The sequence below is a fragment of the Bos grunniens genome, chromosome 12 (assembly GCF_055505025.1).
Source record: "Bos grunniens cultivar Pamir isolate PY7600 chromosome 12, Bosgru_T2T1.0, whole genome shotgun sequence".
In the NCBI taxonomy this organism is placed as follows: Eukaryota; Metazoa; Chordata; class Mammalia; order Artiodactyla; family Bovidae; genus Bos; species Bos grunniens.
The window spans coordinates 13935994-13962735 of record NC_141176.1 but is presented as its reverse complement, the minus strand read 5'-3'; the positions used below and the strand labels follow the sequence as shown (position 1 = coordinate 13962735).

The window sequence follows — 26742 nt, the reverse complement described above, 5'->3', positions numbered from 1 at the left end:
CATTCTCCCAAATCTTCCCACCCTCTCCCTCTCCCATGGAGTCCATAAGACTGTTCTATACATCAGTGTCTCTTTTGCTGTCTCGTACACAGGGTTATTGTTACCATCTTTCTAAATTCCATATATATGTGTTATCTGCTGGGCATACACACTGAGGAAACCAGAAGGGAAAGAGACACGTGTACCCCAGTGTTCATCGCAGCACTGTTTATAATAGCCAGGACATGGAAGCAACCTAGATGTCCATCAGCAGATGAATGGATAAGAAAGCTATGGTACATATACACAATGGAGTATTACTCAGCCATTAAAAAGAAAACATTTGAATCAGTTCTAATGAGGTGGATGAAACTGGAGCCTATTATACAGAGTGAAGTAAGCCAGAAGGAAAGACTCAGGTTTTAAGGATTTTTTTCCTTTGGCAACATTTTATTAGAGAAATATTTAACCGTACAGAAAAGTCGAAAGAAATTTACAGTGGTCACTCAGATGCTTACCTCTACACGTCTCTCTCTTTATCCATGAATCCACCATATTCTTGGAAACATTTCTCAGTAAGTGGTAGACATCTCTACAGTTCAGTTCAGTTCAGTTCAGTCGCTCAGTCGTGTCTGACTCTTTGCAAACCTATGAATTGCAGCACGCCAGGCCTCCCTGTCCATCACCACCTCCTGGAGTTCACTCAGACCCACGTCCATCGAGTCAGTGATACCATCCAGGCATCTCATCCTCTGTCATCCCCTTCTCCTCCTGCCCCCAATCCCTCTCAGCATCAGAGTCTTTTCCAGTGAGTCAGCTCTTCGCATGAGGTGGCCAAAGTACTGGAGTTGCAGCTTCAGCATCATTCCCTCCAAAGAAATCCCAGGGCTGATCTCCAGACATCTCTACAGTTATCCCAAATACTTGGGCATATGTACCATTAGTAGAATTCAAAGTTTATAATTTTTTTACATGATTCTTATTTTTTAAGTAAAATTGTTAGGTTAAAATTTGCCTATTTACGTAAAATGCATAGATCTAGTGTCTATTTCCATGACTTCTAACAAATACATAGACCTGTGCTATCCAGGTATGTATCACCCCCAGAGAGTTCCCTCATACTCCTTCCCAGCACATCTCGCCCTCCACCCACTTCCCAGAGTAAATCAATTCTAATTCCGTGCGTGCTCTGTCACTTTAGTCATGACCCACTCTTTAAGACACAATTCCATGAACAGAGGAGCTTGGCATGCTATATAGTCCACGGGGTCTCAAAGAGTAAGAAATGACTGAGCTGCTAACACTTTCACTAGTTCCAGAACTCCGCATAAATCGATCCATATACTGATGCTCTTCTGTGTCAGCCTTCTTTTCCATAGTATGCTTTTGAGATTGTTCTTGGGTCTATCAGCGGTTCACTTCTGTCTCCTGCTTAGTGACGTCTGGTTGTGTGACTGTTTCACAGTTTGTTTATCCGTTGTTCTATGGATGGACACCTGTGCTCTTCTCAGGCTCCGACTGCTATGAATGAAGTTGCCATGCACATTCTCAACCAAGTCTTTTGTGACCCTAGGGATTCATTTCTATTAGGTCCGTATCTGAAAGTGGAATTTTAGTCATAGTAGGTATAGTTTTAGAAGAAGTCTTTGTCCAAAGTTAGCTGCACCCTTTTGTATCCACACCACCACTAGATGATGGCTTTAGTTGTTACATACCCTTAGCCATCTGGTCTTGTCAGTCTCTTTAATTTTAGCCATTCTGGTAAGCTAGAATTGGGTTTGTAGTGATATTTCATTGTGATGTAATATGCAATTTTGATAACTAATATGTTGACGTCTTCATGTGCTTACGAGCTATTCATATATCTTTAAAGTTTTTTTTTTTTACATTATTACATTATTTGCACATCGTTCTGTGTTGGGTTGTTTGTATGTATTTTTATTTTTGAGGTATAAGATATATGTCTCTAGTATTTTATTAATGTATACATTGCAACTATTTCCTTCCAATTCTAATCTATGGATTGCCTACTAATTCTCTTAATGATGTTTTTTTGTTGATCAGAGGTTTTAACTTAGAGGGTATAATTTATTAGAATCTTTTCATAAATTCTGAAATTTTTTTCATACATTTCAAAATCTAGTCATAAGTACTGTTATCTGTATCCTAAAACAGCTTTACGCTCAAGTCAAAAAAAATTCTGTGGTTTCTTTGAGAAATTTTATAGTTTAAGCTTTTATGCTTAGATTTATGATCCTTATTGAAGTTTTGTATGTTATAAGAGGTCAGGGTAGGGCTTATTATTTTCTTTATAGGATATTTAATTTTTCTAACAGTATTTTTGAAAAGCCTTTGCTTTCCTTGTTGGAATGCCTAAGTGATATTTGCAAAAATCAAGTGACCAGATAAATGTGCACCTACTTCTAGCTCTCTATGCTGTTCCACTGATTTTATTGCTTCTTATGCTTGGGCCGTACTGTATTGATTACTGTAGCTTTACAGTAAGACGTCAAGCCAGATATGTAAGCCCTCCATCTTTGTTGTTCTTTTGTAATATTGGCTTAGATATTTATTCTGAGAATTTATATAAATTTTAGAATTAGCTAGTCAGTTTCTAAAAGTAATCAGTTTAGTCAGATTGCAGTTGAGAATATGTTAAATTTAAGTCTCAGTTTGGAAAGAATTGACATCAGTATTGAGCCTTTCAATCCATAAATATATGTTGTCTCTTCATTAATATTTCTCAGCAGTGTTTTATAGTTTTTAGTGTGTAATTTGTGCATACCTCTTGGTTCATTTATCACTAAGAATTTAATGTAGTTTTAATAATTTCAGTTCATTTCAGTCGCTCAGTCGTGTCTGACTCTTTGCGACCCCATGAATCGCAGCACTCCAGGCCTCCCTGTCCATCACCAACTCCTGGAGTTCACTCAGACTCACGTCCATCGAGTCAGTGATGCCATCCAGCCATCTCATCCTCTGTCGTCCCCTTCTCCTCCTGCCCCCAATCCCTCCCAGCATCAGAGTCTTTTGCAATGAGTCAACTCTTCGCATGAGGTGGCCAAAGTACTGGAGTTTCAGCTTTACATCATTCCTTCCAAAGAAATCCCAGGGCTGATCTTAATAATTTAGGTGTAATTTAAATTTTTTATCTTCCAATTCTTTCCTGCTAATATGTAAAACTGCAGTTGTGCTATTTTCCTGATACCAAAATCAAACAAATGTACAGACCAATATTATAAATGTAGACTCAAAAATATTCAATAAAATTCTAGCAAATCAAATGCAACATGTAGAGAGGATTCTACACCATGACTAAGTGGGATTTGTCTCAGGAATGCAAGGTTAGTTCAACATTCAAAAATTTATCAATGTAAGACTCCATATTAATAGAAGAAAAGACAAAAGCCTTATGACTATCTCAACCAATGCAAGAAGAGCATTTGTCAAAATACCTTTCATTAAAAAACACTTGGGCATCCCTGGTGGCTCAGTGATAAAGAGTCCATTTGCCAATTCAGGAGACATGGGTTTGATCCCTGACCCAGGAAGATCCCCCATGCCACAGAGCAGCTGCGGCTGTGCGTCACAACTATTGAACCTGTGTTCCAGAGCCCTGGGGCTGCAGCCGCTAAAGCCTGTGCACCTTAGAGCCCGTGCTGCACGACGAAAGAAGCCGCCTCAAAGAGGACTAGAGCTTCCCCCACTTGCTGCAGCCAGAGAAAAGCCCACACAGCAAGGAAGACCCAGCACAGCCAGAAATAAATAAGTCATTAAAAAAAAAAGCCTCAGCAAACTAAGAATCTAGAGAAACTTTCTCAACCTGATAATGAACTCTCTGTGAGCATCCATGGTGAAAGACCGAAAGTTTCCTACTTGAGATTAAAAAAAAACAACAAAAAAAGTTGTCTGCTCTTGCCACTTTTATTTGTTATATTTTGGAGATTCTAACAAAAGCAGGCAAGTAAAATAAAAGGCATCTGGATTGAAAAGGGACAAACAAAACAGGGCTTTCCTGATAGCTCAGTTGGTAAAGAATCTGCCTGCAACGTGGGAGACCTGGGTTCGATCCCTGGGTTGGGAAGATCCCCTGGAGAAGGGAACAGCTACCCACTCCAGGATTCTGGCCTGGAGAATTCCATAGACTCTATAGTTCATGGGCTCGCAAAGAGTCGGACATGACTTTTACTTTCACTTTCAAACAAAACAAACTCTGTGTGTAGATGACACAGTCTTATATATATGAAATCCTAAGGAATTCACCCCAAAACTGTAGATCTAGGAAATGAGTTCAGCAGACTTGCAGGATAGAAGATGAGTATATTAAAAACTACTTACATTTCTTTACAGCAGCAATGAATGATCTAGAAAGCATTTCAATTTAAAATGGTATCAAAAAAAAAACTTAGGACAAGATTTAATAATGGAAGTACAAGACATATACAATGAAAACTACAAAGCATGTTTAAAGAAATTAAAGATGATCTAAATCAATGGAGAGATACTACATGTTCCTGTATTCAACATGTATTTTTCAGTATTATTGTTGTGTAGGCTGTCGTCCCTTACCTTCTATTTCTATTCATTTTATTTTCCTGGCCTTTTTATTTGGCCCCAAGATTTTCTATCTTCCTTTTTAGGTTTAAGATCCTGAAATTTACTTTTACAGCTTAGAACTCTCTTAAAATCCTGACCCTCATTTCAGGAGGTCTTTGATGCATGTCCACATGGATATTCCATTTTAAATTCCCCAGACTCAATTATTTTCTTCCCAAATCCTTTCCCCCCGTGTATTTTTTTAAAACTGAGATAAAAAGACACTGTTCACCCCATTACTTAATCCACATTTATTTCTAGCTTCTCTCACTTTCCACATCCAATCACTTAAGTTCTGTGAATTAATCTTGTAAAATACCTCTCAAACTGATTTGTGTTTGTTTTCAAGTTTTTTTTTTTCTATTATTTTAAAGTAATAGAATTTCATTTTCAAAAGAAGGTTCGAATACTGGAGTCAAATACATAAGTAAATGGATGGATGGTGAGAGCCAGGTTCTCTCTGTCAGGGCTTTTGCAGATAAGCAGGGAGGGAAAACCAAAATGAACCATTTAGTACTGGGGTATAGTTGGACATATTAGTATGAATTCATGTTTAGTGTAATATATACACTGATTAATGATTATAGAAGCAATTTATATACATATATATATATATATAGCTGCTGCTGCTGCTAAGTCACTTCAGTCGTGTCCGACTCTGTGTGACCCCATAGACGGCAGCCCACCAGGCTCCCCCGCCCCTGGGATTCTCCAGGCAAGAACACTGGAATGGGTTGCCATCTCCTTCTCCAACGCATGAAAGTGAAGTCGCTGAGTCGTGTCCGACTCTTAGGGACCCCATGGACTGCAAGCCTACCAGGCTGCTCCATCCATGGGAGTCTCCAGGCGAGAGTACTGGAGTGAGGTGCCATTGCCTTCTCCGATATATATATAGCTATAATTGTTATATTACACTATATATATATTTATATGTATATACACACACACAGATACACATACATTTCCTCACTTTCTGCTGAGAGGGCCTGGGAGCAGTGATACCCCAGAAGCATCTAGCACACCCATACCCAGATACTAGTTTCTAAATATCATCTTCCATAAAAAAAAAAAAAAAAAAAAAGACAAGGGATCTTTGGAAAAATGGCTGGTTCTGGAGCTATGGTAGTGAAAGTACAATGTAAGACTGGATTATCTGGATTCCCTAAAACAGTAAAAGTGCTCAGAAAACAACAGGATGGGGGCCCGTCAGAAGAATGTGAGAGACAACCTAAAAACAGTCACCAGCAGCCAAAGCTGGAATAGTTTGTGCAATGGAATAGGTAATGTGGTGTTTATTGGATTATAATCTAAAATATAAATATGCATGAGTTCACTGTAATATAAAGGGTTGAACCAGTGAGTAATGGCAGTAGGAGGAACAAATCTGCCTTGTAGAAGAATTCCAAATAATGTGGGTAGATACAGCCCCCTCCAGAAAGTGAAGCTTACCCTCGTCCGTCAGTGTGGCCCGGGGAGACCGGCTTCCAAATAAGAGTGTATGTGAAGAGGGAAAGTGGTGAGTTCACAGCAGAGAAACCCAACAAACACCACCTAGCCAAGTGTTCAAGGTTAGCGTGGCAATTGCCAAGACTTGTTGATGATATATGCCCCCTGATATGACAAAATGAAAAATGTACCTCGCCTCTGTGGTATTCTTCCCCAAACCCATAACCCTGGTCTAGTCATGAGGAAAACATCTGACAAACACAGAGTGAGAACAAAAATACCTGGCTCCTATTTCTTCAGACTGTCAAGGTCATGAGTTAACAAGGAAAAAAACCCGAAAAACTGTCACACATGAAAAGAGACGAAAGAGACACGGTGACTCAATGCAGTGTGATGTCTTGGCATGGACTATGGAACAGAGAAGGTACGCGTGTGGAAATACTGGTGAAATGTGATTGGAGCCCGGAGTTAACAGCGCTGTGCAAGGGCTGGCTTCTCGGCTGTGACAACTGGGCTGTGGTAACATGAAGAGGTTAATGTCAAGGGAAACTGGGTGAGGTGTTTAAGGGGAACTCTTTGTATTAGCTTTGCAACTGTTGTAAATCTCAAACTTTTCCAAACTCAAAACACGTATTTTAAAAATTTAGAAGGCCCGATAGGAGATAGACATTGGCCAAGCTACTGGAATTGAAGCAGAGTTTGAGGGCCTGGCGTCCTGACTGGCCGGCCGCTTCCTTACTCTTGACTCCTCCCCAGTCTGCCTCCCTCCCTTCCTGTGACCCGAGGGTCCCCCCGTCCTGTGTGTTGCAAACAACTGCCCCACAGAATGAAATGCCACATCCTGGACCTGTCTTCTGGGGCCCTGCACAGCCTCACCCTTGCCTGGCCTTCACCATCATCTGTTGACCTTCTGGTGGTGGTGGTTTAGTTGCTAAGTCCGTGTCCAACTCTTGCGACCCTATAGACTGTAGCCCACCAGGCTCCTGTGTCTATAGGATTTTTCCAGGCAATAATACTGGAGTGGGTTGCCATTTCTTTCTCTGGTTGACTTTCTGGCCTCTTGTATTTATTTCCTTCATATACTCTGAAGGCGATTTCTTTTTCTCATTCAGACCACAGCCTTCTTATTGATTTTGCATATGCTTGCCTCTCATTTTCCAAGGCTTTTTTTCTCAAGCCTCTTCAGCCACAAAAACTCTTCATTTTGTACCCTTTTGACCTGGTCCTAAAATGCAGCTCCAGACTCACCTCCTCTCTGAAGTCTCCAAGGAAAGGGAAGGTACTCTGAAATGATTCCTACAAGAACATGTAGAAATTGGCTGTGTGCGTGCAGCTTTCCTCCAAGAGTTGACAGACTCCTTAAGGAACTGTCATTCATCCCTCTCTGTCTCTCTCTCTGCCAAATATCAAGCAGTACCTAGCACATAGTAGGTATTCAGTAAATATAGAATGGATGTATGAATGCAGAATGGATGGATGGATGAATAACAGCAAGTTTATTTAAAATAAAGGTATTTTTTGAAGTTTTATTTATTTGAATCTAGTTGTTATAAAGCTGCAATTCGACATTTTAGTCAGCAAGTTGATCCCAGTTTGCCAACTTAAAAAGAGAAGTGTTGGGTTTTCAAGAGTAAATAACAATGTGAATTCAACCAGTGCTTTGTGTTCATGCTAAGTCACTTTAGTCGTGTCTGACTCTTTGCAAACCTGTGGACTGTAGCCCGCCAGGCTCTTCTATCTATGGGATTCTCCCAGCAAGAATACTGCAGTGGGTTGCCTTGCCCTCCCCCAGGGGATCTTCCTGACCCACGGCTCAAACCCACATCTCTTGTGTCTCCTGCATTGGCAGGAGGATTCTCTACCACTAGCACCGCCTGGGAAGTCCAATTCAATCAGTATGTATGTACATACATACAAAATGTTGCAGGTGGTTAGGTTTTATTCCTTTAAATCAGCAGTCCCTAACCTTTTTGGCACCAGAGACAGGTTTCGTGGAACACAATCTTTCCACAGACGGGAGGGAGGTGGGGGATAGTTTGGGGATGATTCAAGCACATTATGTTTATCGAGTACTTTATTTCCTGCCTCAGATTCTCAGGCATCGGATCCCGGAGTTGGGGACCCCTGCTTTGAAATGAAAAATCTGCAGTGTGCTTACCTTTACTGTAAATGAAGTAGGTAGTGTAGTGTGCCTTTTCAGGCTGCTGGAGTTGTCAGTAAAGCATACATTTGTCTTCATTAGTCATTCCAAGGAGATGCTTTCTGATGCAGGTGGCCCAGCTATTCTCAGGCAGTTTAATTTCCCAATTACTATACCCATGGCTAAGAACAGATAGTGATTAGTTTCACATTTTGCTCACTGGGCAGCTTAATGTTCTTGTCACCTTACATTGAGTTTTAAATGTGCAAAGCGCAAGGAGTGTCAAACATTTTTCTCAGACTTGGTGGGTTGGCAGGGGGAGGGGGGCTCATTCCTAGCAACTTGAATTGCTTCTGGATACAGAAATTGAAGGGCCTGGTTGATTAATGAAAGAACAAGGTAATATGGCAGAAGTACATCCAGGAAGGTAATGTGTGTATATATGTGTGTGTACATTACCTTCCTTGATGTATCTTTTCATCCTTTAGATGTCTCTTTTTCTTTTCTTTCACAGAGCCACCACTTCCTGGTCTGTGCAATCAGAGTGCTAGTTTGATGGCTTAGATTACTACCATTCAAGGAAACACAGGATGGGAGGATGTTATTTACAAAAGATCATTCAACTTTAGTAATTTCCTTCTTTGAATATTCTCAGGCATAACAGGCTCCCCAAAACACAGAATGAGATACATCATTTTTAACCTAATGGATATTCACCACCTTATATTTTGGACAGTTTTGCTCCAGCTTGACTTACTAATGCCTTCTTTCTAAAATTTGGGGCAGAAAGGTAGAAAAGTTTCCTTTGGAGAAAACCAAAACCACACTGGCAGTTTCCCCTGCTGTTCTTTTGCTTAATAGCCTGGGAGGGAAGTTGACTCATTTGTGGAGACTTAACCCAGTGCCATTATTAGCAGAAAAGATTATTTAACGTTATAAGGAGGCATGGGGAAATGTCAGGCACACAGCATCCCAAACATAAACTTTATTTGCTGTCCTCTGGAAGAATTTGTTTGCGTATAATGTTGTTCACACCACTGATAACAGAAAATGTATTTAATAACTACTCAGAATTAATATGCTATAGTATGCATGGCTGCCTAATTTAATTTATCTCTGATTAAGCCTATTATGTTTGAGATCACTTTACAGAAGAGATTTTTTTTTTTTTTTGCCAGCTGTAAGCTTATTTGAATTGTAATATAAGTTAATAATGTGTGAAATAACCAGTGGTGCCTACTTCTAAATGTTCTTCTTGCCAGCTGACTTCCTGGGATGATGCAGACCCAGATCGTTTATTGGCATTTAGTTACTGTCTTGCCCGAAGACCAGATATTGGAATATCTGGTTTTCTAGGTTGAAAACATCTTAGTTTTCTAAGATGAAAACTAACTATTTTAGGGGGCAGGGACAAATTCAAGTGGTACTTGAATTCTGAAATCCAGAGAGAAAGCCATTGCATTAGAAAAGTGGTTGAAAATCAGTGATTGACCATCACATGATGTAAAAGTCAACACATAACTTTTGGACGATTTTTGTCCTGAATATATTCCTTCAACATTAGATAGTCATGCGATCGTGTAGAGTGGGAACCTCAAGGCTTTGGCGATGCTCTGGGCAGCTTTTGCCTTGATGCCTGGGTAATTAGGTCTCTTCTGTGGGCCCAGCGTGAGACAGGGAAGGACCCTGTACCGTGTGAGGCTGCTGTTCTGTGGCTTGTTCTCTGAGTTATATGCCAAGCTTGTCTTTTTGCTTCAGCTGAACCAGTTGTTTCATCTGCCAGTTTAATTCTTCTTTTCGATGTCAAGAGTGGTTATCTCCAAAAAAAAAAAAAAAAAAAGTGACTGAGCTCATTATGTCTCTTTGCTCAGCAGTTGGCTTCATATAGTTCACATTTCTCAGAATATGAACTTTATTATTTGTGTATATATTTAAATTTGGTAGTCTGATTGCATCGTACCCACTTCCTCCTTGGAAGGTCTTTGCTTCTTTTTAAAATTAATTAATTTGGCCGCGTCGGGACTCAGTTGTGGCACGTGGGATCCTCATTGCAGGATGCGGGACCCTTCACCGTGGTGCACAGACTCTGGTTGCAGCACTGGGTCTCTGGAGCGCAGGGGGCAGAGCATATGGGCTCAGTAGTTGTGGTTCCCAGGAAGGCTTAGTTGCTCCGCAGCTCATGGGATCTTAGTTACTGGACCAGGGATCAAACCCATGTTCCCTGCATTGCAAGACAGATTCCTAATCGCTGGACCACCAGGGAAGTCCCAGGCCTTTTCTGATTAGAATGCTAGCCAGTCCTCCAAGGCCTTCTTCAAGTCCTACCTCCTCTGTGCAGAATTCCTGACCATCTCAGGCTACAGCCATTTCCTTCTTTGAGTCTCCTCTGTGAGGTCATTTGCTTTATCATCTAGTCACCTTTTCCTGTGTGAGCTCCCCGAAGGCAGAAACCTTGGGTTTGAAATCACTGTAGCCCCACAGTACCTACCTAAAACATTTTCCTGTGCAAAAAAAAAAAAAAAAAAGCAAAAAACGAAACTCAGTGGATGGTGGTGATTGATAATCAGAATGAAAACACAAGGGAGAAACATATCATGAACCCTAATAGTGTTAGTCGCTCAGTCGTGTCCGACTCTTTGCCACCCCACGGACTGTAGCCCTCCAGGTTCCTCTGTCCGTGGGATTCTCCAGGCAGGAATACTGGAGTGGGTTGCCATTCCCTTCTCCAGAGGATCTTCCCGACCCAGGGATTGAATCCGGGTCTCCTGCATTGCAGGCAGATTCTTTACTGTTTGAGCTACATTTAAAGTCGGTTTGTGGTTCTCATTTGTTTTAAATGTGAAGTGGAAACGTGCATGCAATCTTTTAAAAGTCAGAGATAATAAAGTAGTTTTCTCCTTGCTTTTGAATGACTCTTGCTAGACCTGTAGTTTGAATCCCAGAATGGATGCCAAGCAGTGTTTCTTCGCCCTGGATAACGTTAGAATAAGCTCTGAAATTTTAGACATCTATGCTGATGACCAGGGCTAAACTTCAGTTCAGGTAAGTCAGGGAATGGTATCATTAAAAAAAAAAAAAAAAAAAAGCTTACCAGATGATTTTGGTGAGAAGCCAAGACTGAGAACCACTGGTGTAAGGGAAAGGTAAAGGTCATTAAATGTGCTCCTCTATCTGCTGTTAGATGGCGTTCTACAGCTGGTTAGTGATGAAAGAGGGGTGCTTCTAATGAGAGGATTAACGTGGCAACTTTCTGATGCAGGCAGCCTTTGCCACTTCCAATCCTCCTCTCAAGCTACCAACAAAGGTGGCCCACAGTCTTCATTTGTCAGGGGCTTGTGCTGGTTTGGGGCTCCCCTGGTGGCTCTGGAGGTAAAGAGTCTGCAACACAGCAGACCTGGGTTTGGTCCCTAGGTTGGGAAGATCCCCTGGAGATGGGAATGACAGCCCACTCCAGTATTCTTGCCTAGAGAAATCTATGGACAGAGGAATACAGAAAGCCCTACACAAAAACCTCTCAGGTGGTCACTCTACTACTAAAGCTCAGCATTTGGATCCTACAGAACTGATGAACTTTATTTTGACAGAATTGATTAACTTCCTCTTGAGAAGAAGGAAATGTATTTTGGGGGTGGGAATAGAGTATTCAATGAAAACATAGACATAATTAGAACCTTAGCAGTCTTGAGGGGTGGGAGACATATCAAGAGAGAATGAAAAAGAACATTGCAACAGGTTTTGATAGAATTCTTGCAATTAAGGTGAAACTGGGAGAGGGGAGCTTCATTGTATTGGGGATTGGCCCAAAAGTTTGTTTGAGGTTTTCTTTTCATCTTACAGAAAAACCCAAATGAATTTTTGTCCAGCTCAATGGCTAACTAAAGAACATTGAAATATTTGTTCACTTTTATCTCCACTACGTAGCAGAATTAAAAATGATTTTGTAACGTAAGAAGGCATGAAATGGAAACCCCAAATGTGTAAATATAATCAGCTAAATTATAAGCTACTTGAGGTTAGTTATTTTTAAAAGAAAACAAAGACTTACTGAAGGCTCCATGGAAAGTTACAGAGCATCTGGCTCCTGGCTCTTTTCTCTGGTAAGGTTCTTGGGCCTCCTTCCTACTAAATGCTTCCATTCCCAGCAAACAGCACTGTCTTTTCCTTTTAGATAAAAATGAATGTTGGTAGATTGATAGAAAAAGTGAACATATTTTTCTACTAGAAATACCTTAATTGTTTGAATTGGTAATTGTACCTGAAAGTATATTCATCTTGAATACCGATTTGAGGTGTATTCTGGAATAATGGTACAGTCCTGCCGTGTAAGGATTAATTTATCCCACAGTTATTTTCCATTCCGGTCATGTTGATCACTGAGCAGCCAGTCCAATTACTCCACGGTTGATTCATTTCATTCACCGTCTGCCAAAATCGCCAGATGTGTCCCAGTAATATGTCTATCTTCATAACCAAATTAAATCCACTGACTTGGCAGCAGTTCAACCAATGCTTTGGTGATCACCTGCCCAAGACATGGATGGTGCCATAGCTAAAATGTTAAACTAAGAAATAGCTGGTTTCACTGAAATTATGAAAGATATTTTTTTCTCCCACTCTAAAAGTTATATGCTGCTATAGGAGAAAGCACCAATAAATAAAGCTCCCGACACATCACATTTATCCTTTTTTTCCTTAACCAAACATTTGGGTGAAGTAGTAAAACTCAGAGAAACATATTTTAGGATGAGAAACTGCAGATCAGCTCATCCATCCTTTCTAGAGTATGCTAATACGTAGTACCTGGGTGGGGAGGGGAAATGTGGAAAGGATTTGTAGGCTGTCCCTGGTGGCTCAGATGGTAAAGCATCTGCCTGCAATGCAGGAGACCCCGGTTCAGTCCCTGGGTCAGGAAGATTCCCTGAAGAAGGAAATGCAACCTACTCTAGCATCCTTGCCTAGGAAATCGATGGACAGAGGAGCCTAGCAGGCTACACCCACGGAGTCACAAAGAGTCAGACACATGGGGTGACTAACACTTTCAGATTTGTAATATTCCAGGTAAAAGAAAATCAAGCTGCTGCCGTAAATGGGGGAGGGGACAGGCATGACATGAAGACTCATATTCCAAAATTATCCAACCACAGAACTCTTCATTGTGAGTATCTGGAGGGACTTCATCCAACTTCCTAATTTTGTAGACAGATAAACTACAGGTTAAGGAACTGACCCAAAATAAAGTAATTTTCTTCCAGGCCTTCTCCCCACCCCCACTTTCACACAGCCTTCCCTCGTTGCCTGTAAGTACTCCCCTCTTGCTCTTCCGTGACTGACAAGCTGCTTCCCGTTGACCAGCCTGCCAGTGATCTGGGGCTTCCCTGGTGGTGCTCGTGGTAAAGAACCTGAATTTTTCAAGAGTCAAGGTTTCAATATCTTCTCATGTTCTGATTTTAATAGATTTAATTTATTGAACACCTATAATATGTCAAGTTCTTTATATGCATTTTATGATTTCATCCATGTAACAGCCTGCAAAATGGATAATAGTATGTCCATTTTCCTCTTGGAGAGATTATTTAGCTCCCTAAAGGTCCAGGAGTTGGTGATGGACAGGGAGGCCTGGCGTGCTGCGATTCATGGGGTCGCAAAGAGTCGGACACGACTGAGCGACTGAACTGAACTGAACTGAAAGGTCAGACATTCAGTAAGTAGAAGTGAAATTGAAAACAAGGTCAATCTGACTACAGAGTTTTTCATCTTATCAAACTCAGAGATGGAGATGTGGTTTCAGCTACATTAGGATCATTCTTGTTGACAACGTGAATACCTCTTTAAAAACTAATTGGCCCATAGTTGAGTATAGCAGAGAGTAGAAAGAATTGCATATTACTTTGCCAACAAAGGTCCGTCTAGTCAAGGCTATGGTTTTTCCAGTGGTCATGTATGGATGTGAGAGTTGGACTATAAATAAAACTGAGCACCGAAGAATTGATGCTTTTGAACTGTGGTGTTGGAGAAGACTCTTGAGAGTCCCTTGGACTGCAAGGAGATCCAACCAGTCCATCCTAGAGGAGATCAGTCCTGGGTGTTCATTGGAAGGACTGATGTTGAAGCTGAAACTCCAGTACTTTGGCTACCTGATGCGAAGAGCTAACTCATTTGAGAAGACTCTGATGCTGGGAGGGATTGGGGGCAGGAGGAGAAGGGGACGACAGAGGATGAGATGGCTGGATGGCATCACCAACTCAATGGACATGGGTTTGGGTAGACTCCAGGAGTTGGTGATGGACAGGGAGGCCTGGCGTACTGTGATTCATGGGGTCACAAAGAATCAGATACGACTGAGCGACTGAAATGAACTGAAGTAGAGAAATTTGTAGGAAATGTACTTAGGAAAATAAAAATACATTGAAGTAATATATTAAAAGAACAACCAGCAAGCTGTCTTAAGGGGGATGAGGTGAGGAATACCTACATATATACATTAATATACATATGTATGTGTATGTACATATACATTTAGGCAATAAAAGGGTGAGTACATAATTGGAAGGTGATCTCGCAACTATTTGCAAGAATCTCATATGTATATAATTTCTAGCTGGATAATGGTGATTTTTTTATATGAATTCTGAAGGCAAGTTGTTGAATGAGTAACCGGAGTTTCACAGCTAACATTGGGTGGTAGGAGTTAAGCAACTGCCTTCCAAGTGAGTGCTCATTTAGTTATCTTAAAGTCAGGTTGTTTTCTGCTGTCTCCCTTCTTATTTAATAAACTTACATAGCTTTTCTTAAAATAGTATTTGTTGGACCAGCCCCCTTACTGTTCTGTTTTTAAATCATTTTCTTGATGTCTGTTTCTTTTTTTCCTCCCTGCTTCCCTCCATCTCTCCCTTCATCTCTCCCTCCTCCCTTTCCACCTCCCACCTCTCCTTCCTTCCTTCTTATTTGAAAATGGATGTGGCATCTACTTCAAATTGACCTTTGGTCCAAACTTCTAGAACCAGGATAATAATGAGATGCTGTAAAGATAAATTTGTAAGAGTCCAGCTCACTTTGAACTTGTACTCTGTAGAAAATCACTGAGAATTAAAATGATTTTGACAATACCCCACCTGAAAGTAGTTGTTAGGTAGTTAGCAATTGGTTTAGGGTAACACCTAAGGTTCTCTGGATAAACTGTCTAGACTAGGGTGACGTACATAGTAAGTACATAGATGACAAAGTAAAATTCATAAGACTGGGAGCTTGTGGTTCTGTCAGATTGAACACATGCATTTAAATCTTCTTATTCCAAAAATCTCCCTAAAATTTTGGCAAAGAATAAGAAAAAAAATACTATACAGAGATAGAGACTGAGAGAGAGCAGAGAAGCAGGTGGTACTAAACAGGAGATATGAGCAAACTTTGGGAAGCTGGCCCTGTGATGGGGGCACTGGTGAGGGGTCCCGAGAGAAGCCTGCAAATCTATTCTGCAGGATCCTGGGGAGGCTTAGAATGGGCATGCGGGTGAGCCTGGAGGAGGCTGACAGCGGTTGCAGAGTGATCAATAATACTTGGTGAAAGAGTACACGCACGAACTTGGCCCTGTTCCTCTCCCACCCTCACACAGCCGCTCCCAAACCTGTGTCCCTGATGGAGGCTTGGGGCGTGGTCTTGGGCTCCGAGATGCTCCACACTCAGGAAACTGAAGCCTAGGATAGAGGGGTGAAACCAGGGGAATTCAATGCAACCCCGTAGAGTGAACAGGTAGGTGAGACCCGCCCGGACTGTCCTACAGCTGAGCCCTGAGAGCATTTGTAGCCACGACAGGCTCCATAGACAGAAGATTAAAGGATTCTTATCTAGAGAAACTAAATGACCGGACTGGCATTTGGAGTCCCACCCAGTTACCTCGGGGGACGCCTGCCGGATAAGTGTACCGGCCCCCAGTCAGTGTTTCCAATTCATTGTGTGAGGACTCAGCGTCCCTAAATATAAATAAATTATTTGTATTACTTATGTATAATACATATGATGACTATCACATATAGATGTGAGTATGGCTCCCAATAGAAAATACAGAATAAAATATTGAGATCAAAATAGAAATGGGTTAGAGGGTTTGGGGAAAATATTGACAATTCAAGAAGCAAAAGAAGAGCTTTTAAAAACCTGTAGTATCTTCAGAAAGATGGGAGACAATATGACATCCATGAAATAAAAGGTAAATTCTATGAAAAAAAGAAACAATCAGAAAATGAGAAAAAGATCTTGGAAATTAAACTCATAGTTAAAAACAAAATTATTCAGAGATGTAAAAGGTCATGTCATGCAAAGTTTCTAGAAAGTAGATTAACAGGCAGCAGTTATAGCAGGGTAGGGGAAAGAAGGTAAAAAATGGATTGGATCAGCCCACCAGCTTCAGCATTTTACCTTAGCTATTCCCCAAAGGAAAGATAGAAAAAAAAATGATGTATTATATCAAAGAATAATACAGGAAAAATTTCAAACCAGAATAGGAATTTCCAGTTTTAAAGGGGAGAAAGTACCCAGAACAATGGATAAGTAAAGAAGTTTCATTAAGGTTCTTTACTCTGAGGTTTCAGCATCCCAGGGACTTAAAAGATTCCTAAACCTTCCAGTGAAACAAACCAGGTCACAGATGAAAGGTCAAGAGAACAAGTGGCCTTCAGACTTCTCAACCGCAGCCCTGGACGCTAGAAGACAGTGAAACTCAGCCTTCAGAGTTCTAAAGGGAAATGAATTTTACTTAGAATTAAACCTCATTGGAAAAGACTTTGATGGTGGGAGGGATTGGGGGCAGGAGGAGAAGGGGACGACAGAGGATGAGATGGCTGGATGGCATCACTGACTTGATGGACGTGAGTCTGAGTGAACTCCGGGAGTTGGTGATGGACAGGGAGGCCTGGCGTGCTGCGATTCATGGGGTCGCAAAGAGTCGGACACGACTGAGCGACTGAACTGAACTGAACTGAGAAAACTTAATAAGCAGGCAAGCGTGAGAGTAGAAGTTAAGACGTTTTTCAGACACACAAGAAAGGTCTCAACAAATTTACCTCCCGTGTACCTTTTCTCAGGAAGCTACTAGAGAATGAGCTCCACAAAAATGAGGCTGTAAACCAAGAAAGAGGCAACCATGGGATCCAGGAGGCGGGGGACCCAGCACAGGCGAGAGGCACAGGGATTTCGCCAGATGGTGTTAAAAAGAAGCCCCAGGACAACAGGTGGGCAGCTGGCCTGGGGAACCACTAGCCTGGACGGACTGAATGGGAGGCCTGTGGAGGGACAAACAGGTCTGAGAGGGTCACTGATGGAGTTGCTCACGTCAGAAAGGGTGGTAGTAGGGCTTTTATAGTTCCTCTGCAAAGTTGAGGGCCGTTAGTAATAAATACACACGAAAAGGAAGAAAAAAGACAGCACAAATGAAAAAGATGGAATAAGCTAGGAAGTGTGTTCTTGTAGGGCGTGACTTAAAAGTGAACGATATTGCATGGCATAACAATGCAAACAAAGAATATTGATTTAACCCCAGATTCCAGTTTAGCCAACTGGAAAGATGAGAGAAGAATGCTCTTTGGAAGGTGGTGATGGTATAAGAGTGTCGAGTGTTCCTCATTTTACAGAGTAGTAAGACATTAGGTAAGCTCTACAAATGATCATTTAAGAAATATCAGTGTACATGTATCACTTAAATATATGGAATCAGATATCAGAATTGAAAGTTAAAAGTGGTGTCCTTTTCCACGACAGGATTCAACCTCCTTGAGGTGGGGAGGGCTGGGTTAGATTTACTGGTTAGGCTTCCTGCCCTGGGCCAGCCCATAGGTATAACCATACTGAAAGGAACCAGTTGAGGCAAAAGTCTTACCTGTATCAGAGGCTGCTTGCTTAGGCAAAGCATCATCTTTCATAATAAAAGCAAACCAGGCTCTGTGGGAGAAGTTGAGGGTGGGATGATTTGAGAGAATAGCATTGAAACGTGTATAATATCATATGTGAAACAGATCGCCAGTCCAGGTTTAATGCATGAGACAGGGTGCTCAGGGCTGGTGCACTGGGATGACCCAGAGGGATGGGATGGGGAGGGAGGTGGGAGGGGAGTTCAGGACGGGGACACATGTATACCCATGGCTGATTCATGTCAATGTATGGCAAAAACCACTACAATATTGTAAAATAATTAGCCTCCAATTAAAATAAATAAATAAAAAAAAAAAGTAAACCACACACACACACACACGTGCTTTCGGAGGAGAAGGAGGGGTGGCAGGGACAAGTGGTGTCGGGGAGCTCTTATACCCTGCTTGCCTTTTTAAGCTCTAGGCATATGTGACTTTGAAAGGTTTTAAGTTGGTTTTTAAATCTACTGGAATCAGAAACAGAGGCTATAAAAGCAAAGCACACAGTACCCCTCTCCCAGAAAAAGCAAACACAGTGCAGGAAGAGGTCGGTGGTGCTTTTCTCGATCTCTTTCAGGACTCGTTTATCTATCTCATGTCTAACAACAAAATAGGGGCCTGAGAACTGTCTACCAGTCTCACTCCAGCTGACATCTCCTGTCATCTGCAACCACCCCCATATTCTGTGTTTAAACTCTACTGGGCCACTTCCTGTTCCCTTTATAATGCCTGTATTTTCCCTCACCTCAGCCTTTGCTTATATAATTGGTGCAGTGGTAAATAATTCACCTGCCAATGCAGGAGACAGTGGGTTCAATCCCTGGGTCAGGAAGATCCTTGGAGGAGGAAATGAAAACTCACTCCAGTATTCTTGCCTAAAAAATTCCATGGACAAAGGATCCTAGCGGGCTGCAGTCCATGGGGTCACAAAAATATAAAACATAGTTATATTCACCTTCCTTTCATATCTATCCCCCCAAGACACATACACATCCCTTCCCCAAATCCCCTGGTTCCACCTGCATCTCTTCCTGTTTGTATCTCAGCCAGGACTCCCTCTCTGGATCACAGCATCCTCCTCTTTTCTTTAATTCCTCTTGCTTTATCCTTGGCACCACTGACCACACATGGCTTTCAGTCAGTCCTTTTTTTTTTTTTTTTTCCCTTGTCGAGTCTATTCAGAGTTAGCAGGTAGCAAGGGTAGGAACCATATTGCACAGATATTTATTCCTCTTCCAGAGGCTGGCAGAGTGCGGACATAATACAGGTACTGCCTCAGATAATAATTAAATGAATAAATGAATCTTCCATTACGTTTGAAATCTGTTCAGTCATATGGCCCGATGCTAAACATCTGTATCTGTATAAAGAAATATTACTGGAAGGAAAGGAATTTATGTGCCTTTTTGTTTTAAGGAAGCTGATGTGTTTTCTCCTAAAAGAGGAAGATCGTACTCAGAGCCCAGAGGGTTAGCTGCTCCCTAAAACTTTTGCTTGTGTTTCCTTTGTGGAGAACGTGGAAAAGTGTCGCCCAGGGAGTTTATATTTGACTCTCCAGGGATTATAGGGTAGCTTGGAATTGAGCAAAACATCAGTAGAATGTTGCCTTGGTCTCAGGGTAGAGAAGCTTTTAGATATCTCCCTGTACGTGGTGGATATAGCCCTGTCTAAGATGTAGCATAAAAGGATAAAGCGCTAATATAAAGCAGTGCGTGGGTGCTCAATCCATTTAGTTGTGTCCGACTCTGTGCGACCGTATAGACTGTAGCCTGCCAGGCTTCTCTGCCCGTAGCATTCCTCAGGCAAGGCAAGAATACCAGAGTGGGTTGCCAGGCCCTCCTCCAGGAGATTTTCTCAACCCAGGGATCAAACCTATGTCTTTTATGTCTCCTGCATTGGCAGGCAGGTTCTTTACCATTAGGGCTACCTGGGAAACCAATATGAAGCAGATTTTCAGGAAATAGTCAGTAATAACACAGTCATCTGGTTGACCAGGCACTAGGATTTCCAACCCCAGCTTTGCACCTAATTGCTCTTTCTACTCCATCAGGCTTTACACCACACTGCTCACATCTCCTTATAACCACTCAGATGATCCCCTAACAAATTAAATCACAAGATGAATGTAAAATGTTTCCTTTGTGAAGATAACAGAATATGCCCATCTGTGTTATGGTGTATGTGAACAGCGGAGTAACTATGAAGCCATTAGCAAGAATGAGGTAGATCTCTACGTTCTGATACAGCAAGGGCTTTAATATATATTGCTAAAGGGGAAAAGTAAATGTGGAATAAGTGGGCCTTCTTCATGTCTACTCAGATACCATCTTTTCCATGAAGCCCTCCTTAACCACTCCATTTATAGTTGCAAACACGTGCCCTCCACTGCTGGCTTTTTCTTCATTACCAGTTATTCCCATTTGACATAATGTGTATTTGTTTGTGATGTAGCTCACCCACTCGAATGTCAGGTGATGAGGGATGTTGCATGTTTTATTTACTGCTTCTCCCCCTGGAAAAATAAATGACTGGAATGAATGAATTTGTGTGGGAAAGCTGATTATTTGCATAGGAGGTTACTATTTGCATAGAATTTCTAGAAACGGACAGAGAGGTAACAGTAGTTCTCTCTATACAACATAGGGCACGTGGGAGGAAGGCAGACTCTTACTGTTTCTATCTTCACCGTGGACGTGCATCACTTTCTAAAATAAAGACACAAGTGTAATAGAGAATCCATCTAAAATGTTTCTCCACTGGCTATAGTAAAATATAAGTTATTTAGTCAGCACTGTTTATTTCTGGTCCTGAGATAATGGACACCAGTCAGAATTTCTCTTCTTTCCAGAAGTCAAGTTGTGTATGGACCACCATTCAAGTCCACAGTCTATATTTTATGAAGCCTTTACCAACAGAGACTTTTTATTTTCCATCACAGAAACCATCTGTACTTAGGTTGTGGTGAGGAAAAATTGGGTTTCTAGGTCAGATGTATTTATATCTTCTGAGTCTCAGCTAACTGACCTGTGGCAGGTTACTTAACCATCCTGAGTCTTAGTTCCCTTCCCTATAATATTGGGATAATTCTTCTTAAAAGCAAAGGATATTGTCCAAGCAAAACAAGGTGAAATGTGTGTATTCAGGGCCTCGTGGTATCTAGTGCAAAGCAGGGCTCAGTAAATGTTAAGTTCTTCTGTTTTCCCTGCAGAAGCTGACCCAGGAATATTCTTATCCCTAATGACTCAAAGCATCATCAAGGTCCCAGCATCACTGAGGACTTTATTAGAAATGCAAAGTTTCAAATCCCAGTTGATCCAATGAATCAGAATTAGATGTTGCCATTTAACAAAATACCCAAGTGATTCCTAGGCACAATAAAGTTTGAGAAGCTCTGTTTTTATGTTTCTTATAGCAGTGTTCCAGACAGGCTCGTATTAGTCTTGTTTTTTATGTTCGGTATTTTGTGAGATGTATTTTGAGGTCTCAGAGTCTTCCAGATGCCGGGGAGGCACTGCTCTTACCCAGAGTTAGCTAATTCCTAGGGCTTCCCTTGTGGCTCAGCTGGTAAAGAATCCACCTCCAATCTGGGAGACCTGGGTTTGATCCCTGGGTTGGGAAGATCCCCTGGAGAAGGGAAAGGCTACCCACTCCAGTATTCTGGCCTGGAGAATCCCATGGACTGTATAGTCCATGGGGTCACAAAGAGTTGCACACAACTGAGCGACTTCCACACACTCACACAGAGATAGCAAACAGCTTGCCTGGGATCACACCATTGGTTTGCAGGTGAACCAGTCCTGAGGCTGTGTCACACCTGCCCCTTTTTATCAGGCTCTTGTTATCCAGAGCACTATCCCCCTGCCCCAGATTATACCAGGGCCAGCTGCTGGACAGTCGTCCCAGTGCCTTAGAACACGCTGAAAATATTTAAGCTGCCGAATTCAGAACCTTCTTACCTTGCAGAAACCACAGGAGAGACTTTTGTCCACACTTTCCCCTTATTTCCTCTGCTCGTGGGCAATCCTGGTGCCTCTCCACGTGGCCTTGCCCGTGCGTGGCCCGTTGTGGCACTGCACACCCCTCCTCTTGGGAACTATAGGCAACAAACTGTCTTTTCAGTGACACGTGTCTCCCAATCTGCTAGCCGTGTCATTGTTCAGTCACCAAGTCATGTCCGACTCTTTGCAACCCCATGGAACTGTAGCCTGCCTGGCTCCTCTGTCCATGGGATTTCCCAGGCAAGAATCCTGGAGTGAGTTGCCTTTTCCTTTTCCAGGGGATCTTCCCGACCCAGGGATCTAACCCACATCTCCTGCATTGGTGGGCGGGCTCTTTACCACCGAGCCGCCTGGGCAACCGCAGCCCTGGATACGTTTGAAAACAAGCTGCCCCCGTGAAGCTTTCTTTCCTAGTGAAGTGCCACCTGCCAGTCCTGCCCATTCACCTTGGCACCTGGAGTTTCATTTAGAGAAGTGGTGAAGGGTACACAGCAGAGCCAGGCATTCTGGTGGGCATGGCTAACAGGCTGAAACACAGGCAGACTCTTAAGCCACCTCGTCAGGCTGAACTTACTTTTAAATAAAGACGATCAAGGAGAGCCGTGAACAGGGTTGTAAATCTGCTTAACGCAGTCTGACTGCATTGAATGCCAGTAATGCTCCTTAAGCATAAGCTTTGCATACTCCAGAAACTGCTATTACAAATGCTTAGGCCCTCCAAGATAATGGAACCATTTGAATCGAAACACACTTATTTACAGTAGTCTGAGACATCCAGGAAACAAGTGAAAACCGGCCACCCACATCCATTCATTTCTTCGCTGTGGTTTCTTAATACCGTGTGTATGTTTTAGGTAGAGATCACTCCTACCAGGGAGTGGCTTTCAGGTCACCCAGCAGCTTCCCTCGCCACGTTTGCATTTACCTCTTGGGCTTCCCTCGTGTCTCAATGGTAAAGAATTCGCCTGCCAATGCAGGCGTCACAGGAGACACAGGTTCAATTCCCGGGTTGGGAAGATTCCCTAGAGAAGGAAATGGCAACCCACCCCAGTATTCTTGCCTGGGAAATCCTATGGACAGAGGAGCTTGGCGGGCTACAGTCCATGGGGTCGCAAAGAGTTGGACATAACTGAAACGACTTGAGTTTTTCTTATTCCTTTTTCTTCTCTTCTGCTTTGAAAAGAATCTTGATGTATGGAAGTGAGCTAACTGAAGCTGAAGTTCATAGAAGCAAATATTAAAAGAGTATAAAAGGGATTTTTCTCCCTAAGACTCAAAGAAAAAAATACAGTAAGGAATATCTATTTCAGAAATATTCCACATGTGTTAGGTAAGATGATGAGAATGGAAGATAATAATTTCATGGTAGCTTTTCCCTTATAAAAATTTTTGCTACAGTTTTATTAAGGAAATAGGATTTGGTTAGCAGCTTTTAATTAGAAATATTAGATAAGGAAAATTTTCATTATTTTATGACTATCAGTTGTGCTTCCATAAAAAAATAAACCTTTGTCACTGACCACTCCCACACACACACAAGGTGTTGGGTATGTTAACTGCTTTATTGTGGTCATTTCACAATATAATGTGTGTTGATAAAAAAAAATTAATCAATAATAAATCTAAGAAAGAAGTGTAAATTTTATTCAAGCCAACCTGGGGATTATAACCTGAAAGACAGTTGAGAACTTTGAGAGCTGTTCCAAAGAGGTAAAGTGGGGAGGTTGATGTATGTGTGACTTTTGGAGAAGGGGGTGCATGCAATTAAGCAAGCATTTTCGTAGAAGGTTACTGCTGGTTGCAAGGAAGAGAAGTGTTTCATGGTTTTAGGGCTTTTCTACATTCAGAGGATACAAGGATCTGAGAGCTGATAAAATTTTCTCCTAAAATGTCTAGTGATCTTAGGGTCAATTTTGCCAGTTTTCCTAGAGCACGAAGTAACTGCATCCTAATCTTTGCCCCGAATTCCTTTGAGGGTGTGTTGTAGGTCAGCAATTGCAGTGGTTAATGACTTGAGTCTTGTAGAACTGGATGGTGAACAACCTTCTTTATTTTACAGTCCCTCCTTTTCAGTCTTAATTTCACCCTCGGTTTTGGAGGCATACCAGGACCAATTTGTCCCACTGTGCTAGGAATGTTCATTTCCAGGTCAGGCAAGGATTTCGTTGATAGGCTTCTCAATGTGCTGTTAACTCACTAGGTCTCATTAACAGTAGCCAAAAGCCCAGTTTTATAGGTAAGGGAACCAAGACTCTGTTATGGTTCAGGAGATGGTTTTCTCTAATCCACATCTAGAGTTTTCTCTTCTCACATCTAGAGTTATACTTGCTATCATGGATGTTAATAGAACTCTGTGTTTGGTATATTGTTTCAAGTCACCTGGTCATTTTTTTTTTTTATCACTTTACCATTTATCATCGTATTTCATAGTACGAGAAACAATAATCTTGTAAAATAGAATACAAGTAGTATAATGCAAGAATGCAAGTAATAACAGCTAGTAAGATGAGCAAGGTCGTAAATATTTAAGCTAAGAACCTCCACTAGTGCCGCCCAGGATCTCCTCGATCTTTTGATCAGTCTCTTCTGCACCAGTCACTATCTGTAAGGGGAATAATATATTGGCTCTGTATGTGCAGAGATGTGTACACATACAAGGCAAGTGTGGGTCATCGTGACCCCTTACAGGACTGAGAAAGGAATGCTTCTCTTCCAAGGAGTTACATGGCTGGTGCCAGAAGAGAAATCGATCTTTATGGTTGAACTGGCCTTTTTGCCGTTTGGGAGGTCTGGTTAACATATGAACCAGCTTCACAGTGCACACTCGAGGGGAGGGAGGAGGCCCAAACAGGCAGAGGGAAACAAAAAATCTGTGTTTAAGTTTTTTTTCGTTTTGCCTTCAATTATGAATTGTTATTTGATCATGTGTATCGGGTTGACCAAAAAGTTCCTTCGAGTTTTCCCATAAGATGTTATGAAAAAGCCCAAACGAACATTGTGTTTGGTCAGCCCAGTATATCAAATCATCATGTTTATACAAATGTCATACAAATTTATTTGTCAGTTATACTTTGATCAGCCTGGGGGTAGGGGGACTTATTTGTCATGACTGCAAAAGGAAAGTTGGGCTGCGGATAGCAGGATTTTGCTTAACATTCGTGGCCCAATCAGATTCAACATTACTGCCCGAAGAGTCTCTAAAATTTGACTTGTAGTCAAATTTTTTTGGCCTACCAAAAAAAAAAAAAAAAATGACAGCATCCCCTGAAGCCACAGGCTTGTTGGTAGTAGGTATTTTGTTTCATTGCTCCCTGACCCTATTCTAAGAAACCTAATTCGCCCAAGGGAGTCTCACACAGGAAAGGAGTGTTTGCATCTGTTTAGGGAAATGTACCCAAAATGACTTAAAATAATGACTTACTTAGAACGCGGAATCCAATGGAATGGAATGGATTGATAAGCCAGTTTGAGCAAGCTGAGAGCCACCCAGGCCTCGCTGTTATAAAAGGAGCCCTGCAGCAATGCATTTTGCCCAGACCATCTGCCAAGCCCCATCCCCATTCAAGGAATGTTCTCTCTCTCAGCTGTGTTCAAAACTCCGACTCTTCCAAACGCCTCAAGGCACGAGATCTCCTCTTAAGTTGCTCTTAGACTTCTAAGATGGTGCGGATTTCTCGGTTCAGCCCTGCAGACCCCAGGGTAAAAATTGCTCTCCGAGGTATGTTACCCATTTTAAACTTCCTCGAGCCCTTCTGGTGACCGCAGCAAGCTGGGTGGTGGGGGTAGTGCTCTGCCCAGAAGGTAAAGCCTGCTCTAGGTGGCCAGGAGAGGTGGTGGGTGTGAACAAAGCCTGTCTTCCCTCCAGGGAGAGCCGGGCTCAGCTTCTTTCTCACTTATTGAACTTAAAATGAACCGGGCAGGCAGAAGTAAGGGGCTGACATCTCATCTAGCAGAATGAAGGATGAATTGAGGCAAAGAAAAAAGAAGGAAAGAAAACACTGCCCTGCCAGGCTCTTTTGTGCTGCTTCATTTCCCGTTTCTGTGGCTTTGTCTTTTTCTCTCTTCACTTGTCTGCCAAGGAAATATAGTTGATTTGTTTATATAACCCTAGCCTCAAGGTTGGCAGCAGCTCTGAAGGGTTAGCTGCTGCTGCTGCTGCTAAGTCGCTTCAGTCGTGTCCGACTCTGTGCGACCCCTGAGACGGCAGCCTACCAGGCTCCCCCGTCCCTGGGAGTCTCCAGGCAAGAACACTGGAGTACCGGGTTGCCATTTCCTTCTCCAATGCATGAAAGTGAAGGGTCAGAGGTGACAACAAAAGCTTCCTAAAATATATTTTGAAAATCTGCAGCTAGATTAATTTCTTTCCTTCTTAATCTTTCTCCGTATTTAATATAAAAAAAAAAAAAAGCTCAACCTTTGACCATGATTTAGTTAGCAAGTTTGAACTGAAACTTCTGTTCTTGCAGGGTGGTAATGCGAGTTTCCGTTTTTTAAAAAATTTAGATCCGTCTTTGCACAATTAGCAAATTATTATATGACCTTTCCTTCAGAGTCTGCAAGCACTTGCTTGTTTCCACTAATAAGAGAACATGTTTTACAAGGTTCACGTTGATTAATTGACAAATGCTGATAAAATCAAAGCAGGGCTAAAATGCAGCACACCAGCTGCAGTGTAATTTACTTT

The 26742-nt window shown here is 41.9% G+C and overlaps 1 protein-coding gene and 1 long non-coding RNA gene across 10 annotated transcripts in view; one reads left to right on the top strand and one right to left on the bottom strand.

Annotated features, from left to right (window-relative positions):
- ENOX1 (ecto-NOX disulfide-thiol exchanger 1) overlaps positions 1-26742 on the top strand; it is a 513658-nt gene that overhangs the window by 189891 nt on the left and 297025 nt on the right. For 6 of the 8 annotated variants that reach the window (XM_086328859.1, XM_086328858.1, XM_086328857.1 and 3 more), the window contains one exon: positions 17239-17385. The exons of 1 other annotated variant lie outside the window; for it this stretch is intronic. In XM_086328859.1, the coding sequence (XP_086184985.1) occupies positions 17298-17385 (88 nt within the window). In that variant the 5' untranslated portion in view covers positions 17239-17297. Of the gene's footprint in view, positions 1-17238; positions 17386-22480; positions 25777-26742 lie in introns of those variants that run through there. One more of the 8 variants, XM_086328860.1, reaches the window with a different exon arrangement.
- On the bottom strand, positions 9132-22404 carry LOC147361389 (uncharacterized). 2 transcript variants are annotated; one of them, XR_015137830.1, is made up of 5 exons: positions 18030-18115; positions 15783-15852; positions 12417-12683; positions 12207-12322; positions 9132-10662 (listed from the first exon to the last, which is right to left on the bottom strand). It is a non-coding gene; the product is annotated as an uncharacterized LOC147361389 (long non-coding RNA). The 2 variants fall into 2 exon arrangements; XR_015137831.1 differs by lacking the exons at positions 15783-15852; positions 18030-18115 and adding an exon at positions 22017-22404.